Consider the following 13,706-nt stretch of genomic DNA (forward strand, 5'->3'; position numbering starts at 1 on the left):
TGAGAATATACACACTCCGTGCTACTATGTTGATCTCATACATTCATCGGACTTCCGGTTTCCCCTTTTGCATTATTTCCTTTCACGCAGGCACAGAACGTGCTACTTTGCCGTTGGATGTAGTCTTCTTTTTTTTTTTTCCATAACTTTATTTAAGACAGGAAGTTTACAGAATGCAGATCTTCAACATTACACATATATGTCATATATCACATATGCCATGGGGGCTAAGAGTTTACAAGAAAATATTAAAATGATCACAAATATTAATGGTTTTGATTGCCTTTTGATTAAGGGAAAATTTAATGGAATCAATGTAACTAAAGCAACAAAAGAAGGTTTTCTATGTGTAAACTTACATTTGTGAATGTGAAAAATTGCCAAAAGTAAGATGAGATTAATAATAAATCTTTCATTGGGTTTTGCCGTATTTCTGTTAAAGTCAAAATGCCCAAACAGCACATCCCTCCAAAACAGCAAACACAAATTCTTTTTCAGTATTGTTCACAATAAAATTACAAATATCACTCCACAGTCTTTTGACAATGGGGCAGTGCCAAAATAAATGAGTAACAGTTTCAGTTGTCGGATGTAGTCTTTGTAGTGTGTTCAAATGCAATTGACACAGGGCGACGTAAGGTGACGTAGATGACGCAACAGTTGGCTTTCGTTGCCGCTAGTTCTTTGATGTCGGTTTGGTGCGTCAGCACCTTGTACAGAATAACATGGATGATCATATTAATGTGTATGTGGTCTGAAAAGAATGAATAAAACCCTTCTCAAGAATCCTGCTGTCTGTGATTTTTTTTAAGGAACTAATTGTAAAGATGATGATGAAGTAATGAAAGACTACTCATTATGTGTCACTTTACTTTAGGACATAAAAAGGTTAACTAATGACAGGTTATTGAGTAATGATTCTGTACCAATGAAGTAACTAGTTCACTAATCATTAAGTCGTGATTAACTGCTCTATGAAATTTGATCATGAGTTAATGAAAAACTGACCATTAACTAATAGTTAGTTCCTCATTAGTTCCTCAGTAACTACTCTAATTTTGTGTATCTTAGTTCCTCAGTAACTATTCCTCTGAAATTTCATCATGAGTTACTGAGGAACTGACCATTAACTAATAGTTAGTTCCTCAGTAACTACTACTCTGAAATTTGATCAGGGGTTACTGAAGAAGCCCATTAACTAATAATTAGTTCCTCATTAGTTCCTCAGTAACTTCTCCTCTGAAATTTGATCATGAATTTCTGAGGAACTGACCATTAACTAATAGTTAGTTCATCATTCGTTCCTCATTAGTTCTTCAGTAACTACTCTAATTTTATGTACCTTAGTTCCTCAGTAACTACTCATTTGTTCCTCATTAGTTCCTCATTAGTTTCTCATTAGTTCCTCATTCGTTCCTCAGTAACTACTCTAATTTTGTGTAGCTTAGTTCATCAGTAACTACTCATTAGTTCCTCAGTAACTACTCCTCTGAAATTTGATCATGAGTTACTGAGGAACTGACCATTAACTAATAGTTAGTTCGTCATTAGTTCCTCATTAGTTCCTCAGTAACTACTCTAATTTTATGTACCTTAGTTCCTCAGTAACTACTCATCAGTTCATCATTCGTTCCTCATTTGTTCCTCAGTAACTACTCTAATTTTGTGTAGCTGAGTTCCTCAGTAACTACTCATTTGTTCCTCATTAGTTCCTCATTCGTTTCTCATTAGGTCATCAGTAACTACTCTAATTTTGTGTACCTTAGTTCCTCAGTAACTACTCATTTGTTCGTCATTAGTTCCTCATTCGTTTCTCATTAGGTCATCAGTAACTACTCTAATTTTGTGTACCTGTTAGACAGATCTGTAATATAAACAGTTATTTACCACATATCAGCCAGTATAATACTGTAAATCCCCTTTGTAGTAAATTACTGTAATTTGCATTGCATCATGGGAAGTTTTAGTGGGAACATCCACAATATACAGTACTGTACTATGTTTTTTAAAAATGATGTATGATACTGTATTTTTTTAACGGCTGCCTTTAGCGCGTTTTACCGCGTTTTACCAGACCCCTTCATTTTTTCGTTGTGTGTGGAACCAACATATACCAAGGGAGCCAGTTCAGTGATGGACACTGTTTGAGAAGACCCCCCCATGGATCCGTGAGATGCGTGGTGAGACCATCAACGATGCAAGCAGGTAAGAAGGAGAAGCATAAAAGGGAAATGGTTAGCGTTGTTATGTGATAAATATTCCCTGCATTAACTGATTAAATATTAGTCCGAGTAACGTTAGTCTGTCGTAATCTCAGGTTGAGGCTAAGGCTAACAACGTTAGCTAATTTAAACTGTGACAGAAACGTAACGTTAGCTAACGTTACTGCTGATTAAGACTGTTGGTTAAGTGAGTTTACATGCGCACTAATACAACGATTATTATCGGAAAACTGGCATTTTTGGATTATTTGAGTTGTCATGTAAATGGCATAAAACGGAAATATTTAAGGGATTAAGGCGGTTGAAGTTTTCTGAGATAACGGTTTAACACACCTAGCTTTTTAAACAATCCATTCTCGTAGTGCATACAGAGCTTTAACGTTATCCGGTAATTTTCTTTCTATTTCTACATCGTCATGGTTCCGACGGCATACAGACTGTGTGAGTAAATCTCGGGTTACCGTAGCCACAAAGCTGGAGCAGGGTGACAGTGTAGCTCCGTGTACAGTACTATAGCCACTGGCATTTTTAAAGGCACCATGGACGCACTGTCCTCTCCCCGGAGCCAGGCTTATGACCACCCACATTAATTCACACAGCACTACAAACGATCGCCGCGACGTAACGTTACTGAAGTTGTTATGCCATTCATGATCACAGAACTTTTTCAACACATCTCTGTCTCACCATTCCTTGCTCAGGACACGCATACTAAAGAAGCCACGTATGAGAGCTTTTCGACTTCTCCTTTTACCACCGGAGTTGGCGGTCAAGTTAGTACTGCCCGTGCAGCTATTTTTCATGGGGTTCAACAGATGTGTATAAATTCATATCACATAGGCCAATAACAAATAAAAACAGAGATAGTGGAGTAAAAATTATCAAAAAATGTTTAGAATTTAACGTTTCAGTGACTAAATAAGTTAAGTTACAGTGCACACTGTCCAACAGAGGCAGTTCACAGGTGCATTTCTTTGCCCCTTCACAGTAACATTACACTATTTTAATGTGTTGACAACATGTATAGCTGTAAGTTTTGTAACCACAAGACTGCCAATTTTAAAACTTTTTGTGCCCATGCAAAAAGTCATAGAAACTTGGCTAACTACAGGTTTTCATGTGGCATTGATGTGTGTCCTGGGAATTTCAGGACATTTTCTGCATTAAAGTCTCACATGCATAGAAATCATATGCCTGATGTGTCACAAAAACAAAGCAGGTGTCAGCATAGTGGTGACCTCAAATGCAGTGTTCAAGGATGTGATTATGTGGCTGATCATTTTTTCTTGCTGTGTGTTCATTTAAGATTACACATACGGAATGGCAGAAAAGTTAATTGTCCTTTTGAAGGATGCTCAAAGTATTTTAGAGTGAGGACATCATTTGCCACACACATTTCACGAAAACATAAGCAGTCGTTTGTAGCCCAGCCACCACCCAGATACCCAGATACCCAAATCCAAGTTGAAGACAACCAAGTTCAAGACGATCAAGACGAGATGACAGATGCATCTCTTGATGATAACAACCCTGACATGTATCTAAAGAATGTAGCATTGTTTTATTTAAAACTGCAGGCCAAACTGCTTTTACCAGCCACAACAGTGCAGTGCATTGTTGAAGAATTTCAGGAGGCCCATAGCAGTGGAATGAAGCATGTGCTTAAAAAGGTAGAGGAGAGACTGAAAGGGTTAAACATCACTAATGATGAAATCCAGAAAATAGTTACAGAACTTGAACAAGAGGATCTGTTAACTATTTACAGTAAAGGTATTTTGAGATCAGACAGAACCAGGAAAACATATTTCAAAGAAAAATTTGAATATGTTGCACCCGTTCAGATGTACCTTGGAACAGACAAGACTGGTGAAGAGCGCTTTTGTCAGTATGTACCCGTAAAGGATACACTTGCTGCCTTGTTTAAGCAGTCCAATGTGAAAGACCAGTATACACAGTCTAAATTACATGTGCACAGTGATATGGTTCTAAATGATGTTAATGATGGCAAATACTTCAAACAAAATGCTCTTTTACAAGGATCATCACATTCTCTGTCAGTCATTCTGTACATGGATGCCTTTGAGGTGGTTAACCCCCTAGGCTCTGGCAAGAGAAAACACAAAATCATGGCCATGTACATGACACTTGGGGAAATATTACCACATAATCGTTCCACTGTTGACCCAGCGCAGCTTGTTTTGCTTTGCAGAGAGGAAGATTTTAAGTCTTTTGGTCAGGACAAAGTATTTTCCCGCCTTATTGCTGATCTAAAAGACTTGGAGGATTCAGGTTTTCAGTTGGAAGACAGGAGCCAACTTATGGCATCACTGATTGCCATATGTGGTGACAACCTTGGTTCACATGGTGTTGGTGGATTCACAGAAAATTTTAGCTCGAGCAAACACTTTTGCAGGTACTGCCTGATTGACAGAGAGACATTTGTCAGTTCACCATTGGTACTTGGCCCACAAAGAACATCAGCAAATTATAATGACAGTGTTCAACAACTGACCCCAGAACACAACATCAAAGATGGAATCAAATTTGATTCATGTTTCAACTCTCTGAAGTCTTTTCATGTCTGCTCTGGCCTTCCTCCGTGTCTTGGGCATGATCTTTTTGAGGGAGTAGTGGCGAATGATTTGGCTCTCTATATTGAACATTTGGAAAAAGTTGAAAAACAATTCACCTATGACCAGATAAATTGGGCCATCTCACAGACAAAACTCCTGGGCAGTGACTCACACAACAAACCATGTGAGATAAAGGAAAAGGCTAAAAAACTCAGTGGTTCTGCCACACAAAATTGATGTCTGTTACGACTCTTACCACTTTATGTCAGTCAGTGGATCAAAAACCCTATTGACAGTGAGGCCTGGCAATTGTGCCTGAAACTAAGGGAAATTGCGGAGTTGATTTGTGCTCCAAAAATTCATCAGAATGAGGTGGCATATCTGAAAGTTTTGCTAGAGGAATATGTGTATTTACGGAAAAGCATGTTTCCTGACTCCCCTCTCAAACCAAAGCATCAGTACATTTTGCATTATCCTGACCTTATCCTAAAATTTGGGCCACTAATACGCTTGTGGACCCTGAGGTTTGAGAGCAAGCACTGCTACTTTAAGGACTGTGCCAGAAAGCTTCACAATTTTATTCACTTAAGTAAAACACTGGCTGAAAGACACCAGCTTCTTCAGTCATACTTATGGCAAGGTCAGTTATTCCCAGCTCCCATTCAGATTGCAGGTGAAGCAAATGAAATTGATGAACAGTCATACAACAGGGATATACAGACGGTGTTAAGCACAGCTGATATTGACAGACATAAAACCTCAGAGGTTTCAGCAGTGACTTACAAAGGGACCAAGTACACCAAAGGCCTTGTTGTTGTTCTAGAGAACACTGGGGAAACACTGATTTTTGGGAAAATATGTCTGATACTTGCTGATGATAAAAGTGTGTGCTTTGTTGTTTTGGTGCATCACTCAGTTCTGTTAATTGATCTTGGTGTCTACTACTTGTTGTCAGATAATAAATATGCATATATTAATGCAGATAGCCTGCAGGACTATTATCCACTGCCGGTGTACAACATCTTGGACCTCCCTGCTGTTTCCTTGCATCACTCAGTGTGTTCTTCCTTTTAGGTATGGAGGCTGAATGCATTCAGGAACTTTGTAAAGTGATACCAGAATTGGAAAGTGAGAATTTCTTGGCCCTTGTTGAACATCTATCATCTGAACTTGGACTAACAAAGAAAGCGGACCTTGCCTTACTTGAGCCAGATGATTTGCAGCAGCATTTAAAGCCAATTCTACGCCGCAGACTTATCCAGGCCTTCAGGCCAGTAGGTGAGGGGAAATAAATCTAAGAGAATGTAAAATGGTGAAAAAACTGTATGAGTCTAGATAGAGCTTTTTCTGATACTTCTATGGTTTGAGCTAATTAATAAATTGATTTTAACTACTATTAATGTTGTCTCTAAAGTTAAAATGGATAACAATAAGCAAGCATAACAATAGTTCAGCAGTTCTACTGATGCAGATGTTGTATTGTTTAAGAAAGAGGCAGATTTTAAGGTTCACTATAAAGCAATTTTAAGTTCTCTTTTATGTAAACTGTAAATACTGTGAATAACCGAAACTAATCCGTTAACATATTTCTTCATTTGTGCTGAATGGAGCAGTGGACACTGATCAGCCCATTATTCTCAGCACCATACCGGATGAACAAACGGCACTCTTCCCATCCTTGGACACACAACTGACACCTACACCTATACCTCCTTGTACCCAATCCCACTTCTCAAGATTTCCATCAACAAGACCACAAAACGCATGGATCAACCAGTTTGAGATCCCATGGAACAAGATGCCTGCCTCACTCTTGAAGGCAACATTAAGAGGGCAGAGGGCTAGACCTGAGGACAGAAGAGCCTGGAAGAGAACCATGGTGAGTGCCATGCAGGAACACTGTCCAAATCCAAACAAGGCTGCCTGTGATGAAATCGCAAAAATGATCGTGTCAAAATATCCTTCCACCTTTGTTGACATGACTGAGGAAGATGAACAGCTAGGAGTAGGGTATTACTCACTTGCAAAACAACTTAAGACTAGAGTTGAACACGCGAATCGCAATAATGTGAGTGAGAAAATACGAAGACCGAGGATAATGTCACAAACCAGTGATGATGGTAGCACCAAAACAGTGCGGTGTAAAGTTGACAGCTACGGCTGCATTAACTGGCAGCCAAAATGTGTCCCAGAAGGAGAGACTTCTGAGTCTTTAGAAGACAGAAGAAAAGATATAATGGCCATTTTCCAGTCTGCTGGCCCCAGAGCTGTGGACAGGCCAGGTGTTGACGAGTCAATGAGGTTGACATACATCTATCAGCGTCACATGCTAAAATCCTGTCCTCCTCTGAGTATTAGTGTGATTGAAGAACACTGGCCTTTCCTCTTTACAAAAAGAGGACTCTGTGACCATTTCAAAGCACTCACAGGTATTGATATCTGTGATCGAGTGGGGGAGGCTCTTCAATCCAAGGGGACGAGGATCATCAACTTCTTCCAAAGACAGACCCAGAACAGAGCCATTCAGCGTCTTCTACGAGACATTGAGAGCAACACAACAGCCATGCAGCAGAGCCGGACCGGCATAGCTGCAGTGCTTCTTCTGATGAAGCACTTCCAGGAGCAAGAGGGCTCCATCTTTCTTTTGGCAGATGTAAGTATATTGTAATGAATTACATTAAATGGCATCATATATATAGTGGGCCATGTGGTTCAATTGAGACTTATGGACCCCACTGTATTGTTGTTTTTAAGATGTGTTTTAAACCAGTTGTAATCCCAAGCTTTTTTGTGTGTTTTAAAGGCAACTGCGACAAAGCGATCGATTGAGACAGACATGACACTCCCATCCACACCAAGATTGATTATGCTTGGTAAGAGAAGACTTCCTTATGATTTTGAGGAAGTTTAGCATGTCCTGTATGCCTTGTCAAGATGTGCAATGTGCCTTTTTTTGTCTTCAAGGGAACACATTTCTCTCGGCCACAAAATGGATGGTGAGCATCGAAGGGAGGGTGGCCTATGTTTTAGAGGAGCACCTGGGGTTTGCAGATGCCCTGTCAGTGTTTTTTGGATGCTTCTATGTTTTCAACATAGAATATCAGGAGCCTGCCTGTGCAACATTGGAACTCATACAACGGTAAGTGCTTTTCTCTTCTTTGCCACATGTTGCTGTTGATTCAAAGTTGATCTTTTTTTCATCTTTTCTGAGCCATGTAAATGTATCTTAATGTGTACCTTCAATGTTTTGTTTTTTCCCATCAATCTTCTCTGACCTTAAGATTCTTCATGAGGATCAATCAGGAGGAAGGCACAAAATGCACTGCAAAAACTGGAGTGAGTTGCAAGACAGGAGCAGTGGTGAAGAGCAAGGCGGAAGCCATCAATAGTCGAGTGGCCTCCTTCCTTCACCAGCTAACAGAGTTTGCGTGGAAGAACTTGGACTAGGTGAATTACCTTAGACTCTGAGTGGAAAGCTCTCTCCTTCCTGCAGCCTCTGCATGTTGCAGAGACATCTTCACAGAGCAGATGGGACAATGTGACAAGCAATGAGAAGAGCGCTCACTCTGTACCTATGTCTGGAGACCAGAATGCCTCAAAAAATAGTGAGTTGACAATAAAAATGAATGAAAAATACTCTACTTGAAGAATCACATTCATCTGAGGGTTCTCTATATACACAGTTAACAATGAGTTAAAAGCATATGCTAATGTCTTAATATGTCATCTAAAAGATCCCTCCATTACACAGATTGTAATGTCAAGTTTATGTTATTATTGTTTGAGAGGGGAGTTGATGCACTTGTATAATTTTGTTTTATTGTGTGCACTGAAAGGTGAATATGTTCATATTTCAGTTTAGGACTTATGTCCTACTGTCTTGGCTTGGCAGTGAGCCATCATGAAGTTTACTTATCTGGTTTTAAATATTAATGTTTTAAATGAAATGGATGTGAATGTTTTACATGTTTTTGCACATTCAGATGTTTTAAATAAAGAATTTATATTTTAAATAATTTCAGCAGTATGTTCTTTTTTTAAAAAAATTTAAAAAATAGGATTATAGTAGTGTACTATTAAATTAGTTCATTTACAGTAACAGACTGTATTACATAATTACAGTAACACCAAGTTACTGTATAAGTGAAATACAGTAATAGTACCCTCTGAAATGTCTAACAGTGTAATTAGTTCCTCAGTAACTACTCATTAGTTCCTCATTAGTTCCTCATTAGTTTCTCAGTAACTACTCTAATTTTGTGTCCATTATTGTAAAGTGTTACCAGAGTGGCGTTCAGCTCCCGCACCCACAGACCCAGGTCTGTGCGGTTGGGATTTACCAGTGAGATGTGTGGATCAGAGTTTTGTGACAAAATCAACTCATGCGATCAATCAGGAAGTTTCACTGAGACAGCACAATTAACGTCATTCCAATACAACCAATCTAGCTGTAACCTATCCTTTTTCTGTCCTGTATTACACCAGATGTCCTCATAATCACGGTCAGTGTGTGAAATAGAGACCATGTGTGCTGTGCAGTGCAGGCATGTGACGTCAGCATGTGTGTGTGTGTGTCTCTGGGAGCTGCAGCAAAACAGGGGGAGGGAAATATATCTTCCACTCTCTTCACTCTCCTCACCTGAATGCCTTCAGGTGTACTCATCAAAACAGTTCCCAACATATACGAGGTCTCGTCCCATCAGATTGATAGGGCATTTGTCAGAATATAAGAACGAGTGTTTGAAAGGCTTCCCTGTCTCAGAATCAAAACATTTCAGCGGAGCAGTGTATTTTTCAATAATCGCTTCTCCTGCAACCCCAACTGTTTTCTGATATCTCCCACTCAGTTTAGGTTTAGCGTTCGGATGAAAATCACGTCTTACGACTGATTCTGTGGCCCTGGAATCCACCAAGAAAGAGACTTCAACACCTTTAACTGACGGTGTGTATCGAGGCATCTGTTTGTATGCCTCAGCTGAGAAATCAGCCAGCATATTACTATGCTCATTCTCTCTGTGTTTAGATTCAAGGTGCAGAATCGCGTCAGAAACAAGCTCATCAGTCATGATGTGCGTGTTGTGTGTTTCTGTATTTGTGTTAGTGTTAGTGTCAGTGTTCTCACGTGTCTGAAGTGTTGGTTGATTTTCCAGGCCAGTGTCGTCACCAGATTCATCCGTCCTCGTACGCTCACCATATAGTCAATCTGACTCATCTGCCCCATCTTGTTTCCCCCTTTACAGCAGTTTCTTCCCCAATGTTCCTTTTTGCCGCACTTGAAACAACAGTCATTGTCTTTGTGCCCCCCCTTTCACTTTCCTCAAGTTCAGTCAGTCCACCATACTGCATTGCTGCCTGTCTTAGGTGGTATAGATAAGCAGAGACAGTCTCATCTGCATCCTGCTTAACCGCCACCACTTTTCCCCAGTCCAAATGAACAGGGAACTCTGTTTTCAATCTTCTCAACAGCCGAAGAACAATGTCTCTGTAAGCAGCGCTGATTCAGAGAGGCCAGCTGCTCCCTCCAGTTCGTGGTGTTCAACATACGGTGGGGGCCGTACAGGTGGAGCCGAGTCGAGGTCCGAATCCAGCTTCAAACACTGCGCCAGGAAACTTTTGGGGCACTGCCTGTGCTTGGCTTCCCTCATCCAGCTACTAAAAGCTGACCAATCTGCCTGAAACTTGACCTTTCCTCCAAACTTCCCTTCTACACCCTTTATTTATTCATTCATTTAAGTCTGTCAACATCACCTCTAAAGCCTCAGACTGCCTGTTCTTGGGAAACAGCACTTATTGACCCACAGATCTAACTGAGCCATGTTCTCCTTCCCATAATTAATCTCCATAAACCTGACGTTGGGAGTGGCATAATCAGGCTCAATTTTCCCCTTTGAGGTTTTGCTCTGTCCAGATCCCATTGTAATCAAACTCAGTTTTCTTAGTAGTATTACAAGTAAATCAAATTTGTGGAAGCAAAAATCAATCTCAAAAAATGCACAAACTTTTCACTTTAAAGGAAAATTTTTACCTTTACCCGAAAATGCGCACAACTTGCAAAAAGGAAATAAGGAGAAAAAAAGCACTTCACTCACAGACAGCTTCTCACCACCTTTTCTTCCGCCTTTAACGGCTGAAATAATCAGGTGTCGTGTTAGGTTCCTAACCTACACTACTTTAGGTCCCTGACCTAAACCGAGCTCACCACTTTTCCTGCACTCAGCTTCCCAGAAACAGTGCATAGTACATCTGCCAACCTATCTCAATAGTTGGAAAAGACTTTTCCTGCGCAGTCCTCAAAACTCACCAGAAAAGACAGCGAGGTGTTGACAACCACCATGCTCGTTGGACCCCAACGGTGAAGGGAATCCCGGTTTTCAGACATCAGGCCCTCCTCTCAACCTTCCTTTGTGGGGGAGTTTGAGGTGTAAGAGCCTCGGCTCTTGCTGTGCACACAGTCTTCACACCTTCAGTCCAGAATTCCAGAATCCGCTCACAGATGAGGTCCCTTTGTGGTCGCCAATTTTGTGGTGGCAAAACAACTATTTAATGAGCAGTTTAAAGAAAAAGTCTTCACACGTCGGCTGTCTTTCTTGAGTTTTAATAAGCATTCATGAATGGAGTCAGTGAGTGAGTGGCTCGATGTTCTTCAGTCATGCTATCTTTATAGTTCCCAAAACACATGCATGTCAATAGTCAAAATATATGGCACTCAGGTGGTTTCTGCAGTAAGCATCCCTAAGACACAACATCTCTTGAGGCCAAGACACTTGGTGTGGGAGCCTCCGTGGCTCGTAACCTTTAACCTACTTCCATTAGGCCTCTGCTGTATCTAACACTACTATCACAGTAGGGGTTAAATGAGCAACACATATCATTAGGTAAGAAGTTCAGTTTCATCAAAACAAGTAACCTTATACAGCACATGCAGAACACACTATAGGTTAAAAAGGTCAAATACCATAATTTTCCATCACATGTGCAAATGCACACTGCCGGTCGCCGGAAGTACCAAAATAAAAGCCTGAGTGGTCAGACTATGCTTATTGCATCAAATAAATTATTAAAACCAAACTTATCGGAGAATATGAACACTTGAGCATACATCAGCGTGAAAGACTACGTAAAATGACAGAAACCATGTTTGGAGAAATTTTATGTGACATGCACTTTAAGTTTTTAGTGTCACATTCAAATAAACACAAGAAGTTTGTGCTCTAGAGAAGGATCAGCACTCAGTGAATAACCCCCTAAGCCCTATGATAAGCTATTATGGCAAGGCTTAACTATACAGACCAGTGAGCAGTGATAACTAACATGTCTTTGGGGTCATCGGGTGGGGACCTCCTTTCACCAGTGTTTCGTCTAGTTGGTCCCACGACTCCTCCAGGAGGCTAGACAGTGATCTCTGGTGTCCCAGAGACACACCCCCAATGCCAGGTCTCACTGCTCCCTGCACCAACCCAATAACCTCCTTTACCCTACTTACGCATGGCTTTCTCAGCCCAAACAACACTGCCAGCTTCAACAAACCCAGGCTCCGTACATGCGAGCTCCAGGTAGAGACGGTGCTGATACTACCTTTCCTAGCGTTCACCATACTGTATTTTACACGCAACATAGCATAACTACAATATAAGTTAAAGTTAAAGGAGACAGTTTAAACTCACAGGATCAGCAAACACACTCACCTTGCCGCATGGCCTCAAACAAAATGGATTCAAATACGCCACTCCCACACTTAAATAACCTTCCTCTTCCTGGATTTCCTCCTTACTTACACATGGCTTTCTCAGCCCAAACAGCACTGCCACCTTCAACCAAACCCAGGCTCCATACATGCAAGCTCCAGGTAGAAGTAGTGCTGATACTACCTTTCCTAGCACATTCACCATACTCTATTTCACACGCTACATAGCATAACTACAATATAAGCTAAGGTTAAAGGAGATAAATAAACTTACAGGATCAGCAAACACACTCACCTTGCAGCATAGTCTCAAACAAAAGGGATTCAAATAGGCCACTCCCACACTTAAATAACCTTCCTCTTCCTGGATTTCCTCCTGAGAGAAAGTGGATCTCTCCACCTGATCTCAAGGAGTTATGTACCCTGCTTTAGTAGTTCCCCCTGCTGGCCCCCAACTGACATTATTTCTTTTCTTATAGATAAACTGGCTGGCTCTGGCTGCTTCATCTGACATTTCCTTCACTGTCTTCCTCAAACTCTGTCCTCGCACTCCAAGTTCCCCCAGGAGTGAGACAGCTGATCTTGCTATGAATCCCATACACCCCATTTCCACTGGACAAATCCTAGTTTTCCATCCTCGCTGCTCAGCTTCTGCTCCTAAGTCTGCATATGTAAGCTTTTTTCTTTCATAGGCTGCTTCCACTGAGTCTTCCCAAGAAACTGTCAGCTCAATGAAATAAACTATCCGTTGACTCACTGACCACAACACTATGTCAGGCCTCTGCTTGGTACAAACTATTTCCTGGGGAACAACAAGTTTTCCCCCTAAATCTACTTGCATTTCCCAATCACAAGCACCTCCTAGGCGGCCACACCCTTGCCTCCTTACTAACTTATCCCTTCTGTATTTGTCTCCCTCACGGACAAACTGAATAGCTAAACTCCTATCCTTAACTTTTTTTTTTATTTTTTTCCCTACTTGTCTGCATTGGTCTTCATAGCTTAGCGCCACTAAAGGGTGTAAGCTTCTTGTGAAGATTGATGCACTGTTAATCTTGCAGTCAAGTATTTTACACCCATAATGCGTGGTTGTGACCGTCACCCACCCTCCCTGGAGACTAGCCTAACAGCCTTTATTGGAAAAACTTCCTAATATGAGTCAGAGAGGGCCGTGATACACCAAAGTGTGTCAAGGGGCAAGTAAGGAAACAAGCAAGGGGGAAGGGG

The 13,706-nt window shown here is 40.9% G+C and overlaps 1 protein-coding gene across 1 annotated transcript; it reads left to right on the forward strand.

Moving 5' to 3' along the window:
- The first annotated feature begins 2,173 nt into the window (after nt 1–2,173).
- On the forward strand, nt 2,174–8,709 carry LOC117253087 (uncharacterized). The gene is made up of 5 exons (XM_033620435.2): nt 2,174–2,205; nt 6,533–7,448; nt 7,599–7,668; nt 7,760–7,934; nt 8,077–8,709. Exons 1-5 carry the CDS (start codon nt 2,174–2,176, stop codon nt 8,240–8,242), a joined length of 1,359 nt encoding a protein of 452 aa, XP_033476326.2. The 3' UTR covers nt 8,243–8,709.
- The last annotated feature ends 4,997 nt before the right edge of the window (nt 8,710–13,706 follow it).

The sequence above is a fragment of the Epinephelus lanceolatus genome, chromosome 9, assembly GCF_041903045.1.
Source record: "Epinephelus lanceolatus isolate andai-2023 chromosome 9, ASM4190304v1, whole genome shotgun sequence".
NCBI lineage: Eukaryota > Metazoa > Chordata > Actinopteri > Perciformes > Serranidae > Epinephelus > Epinephelus lanceolatus.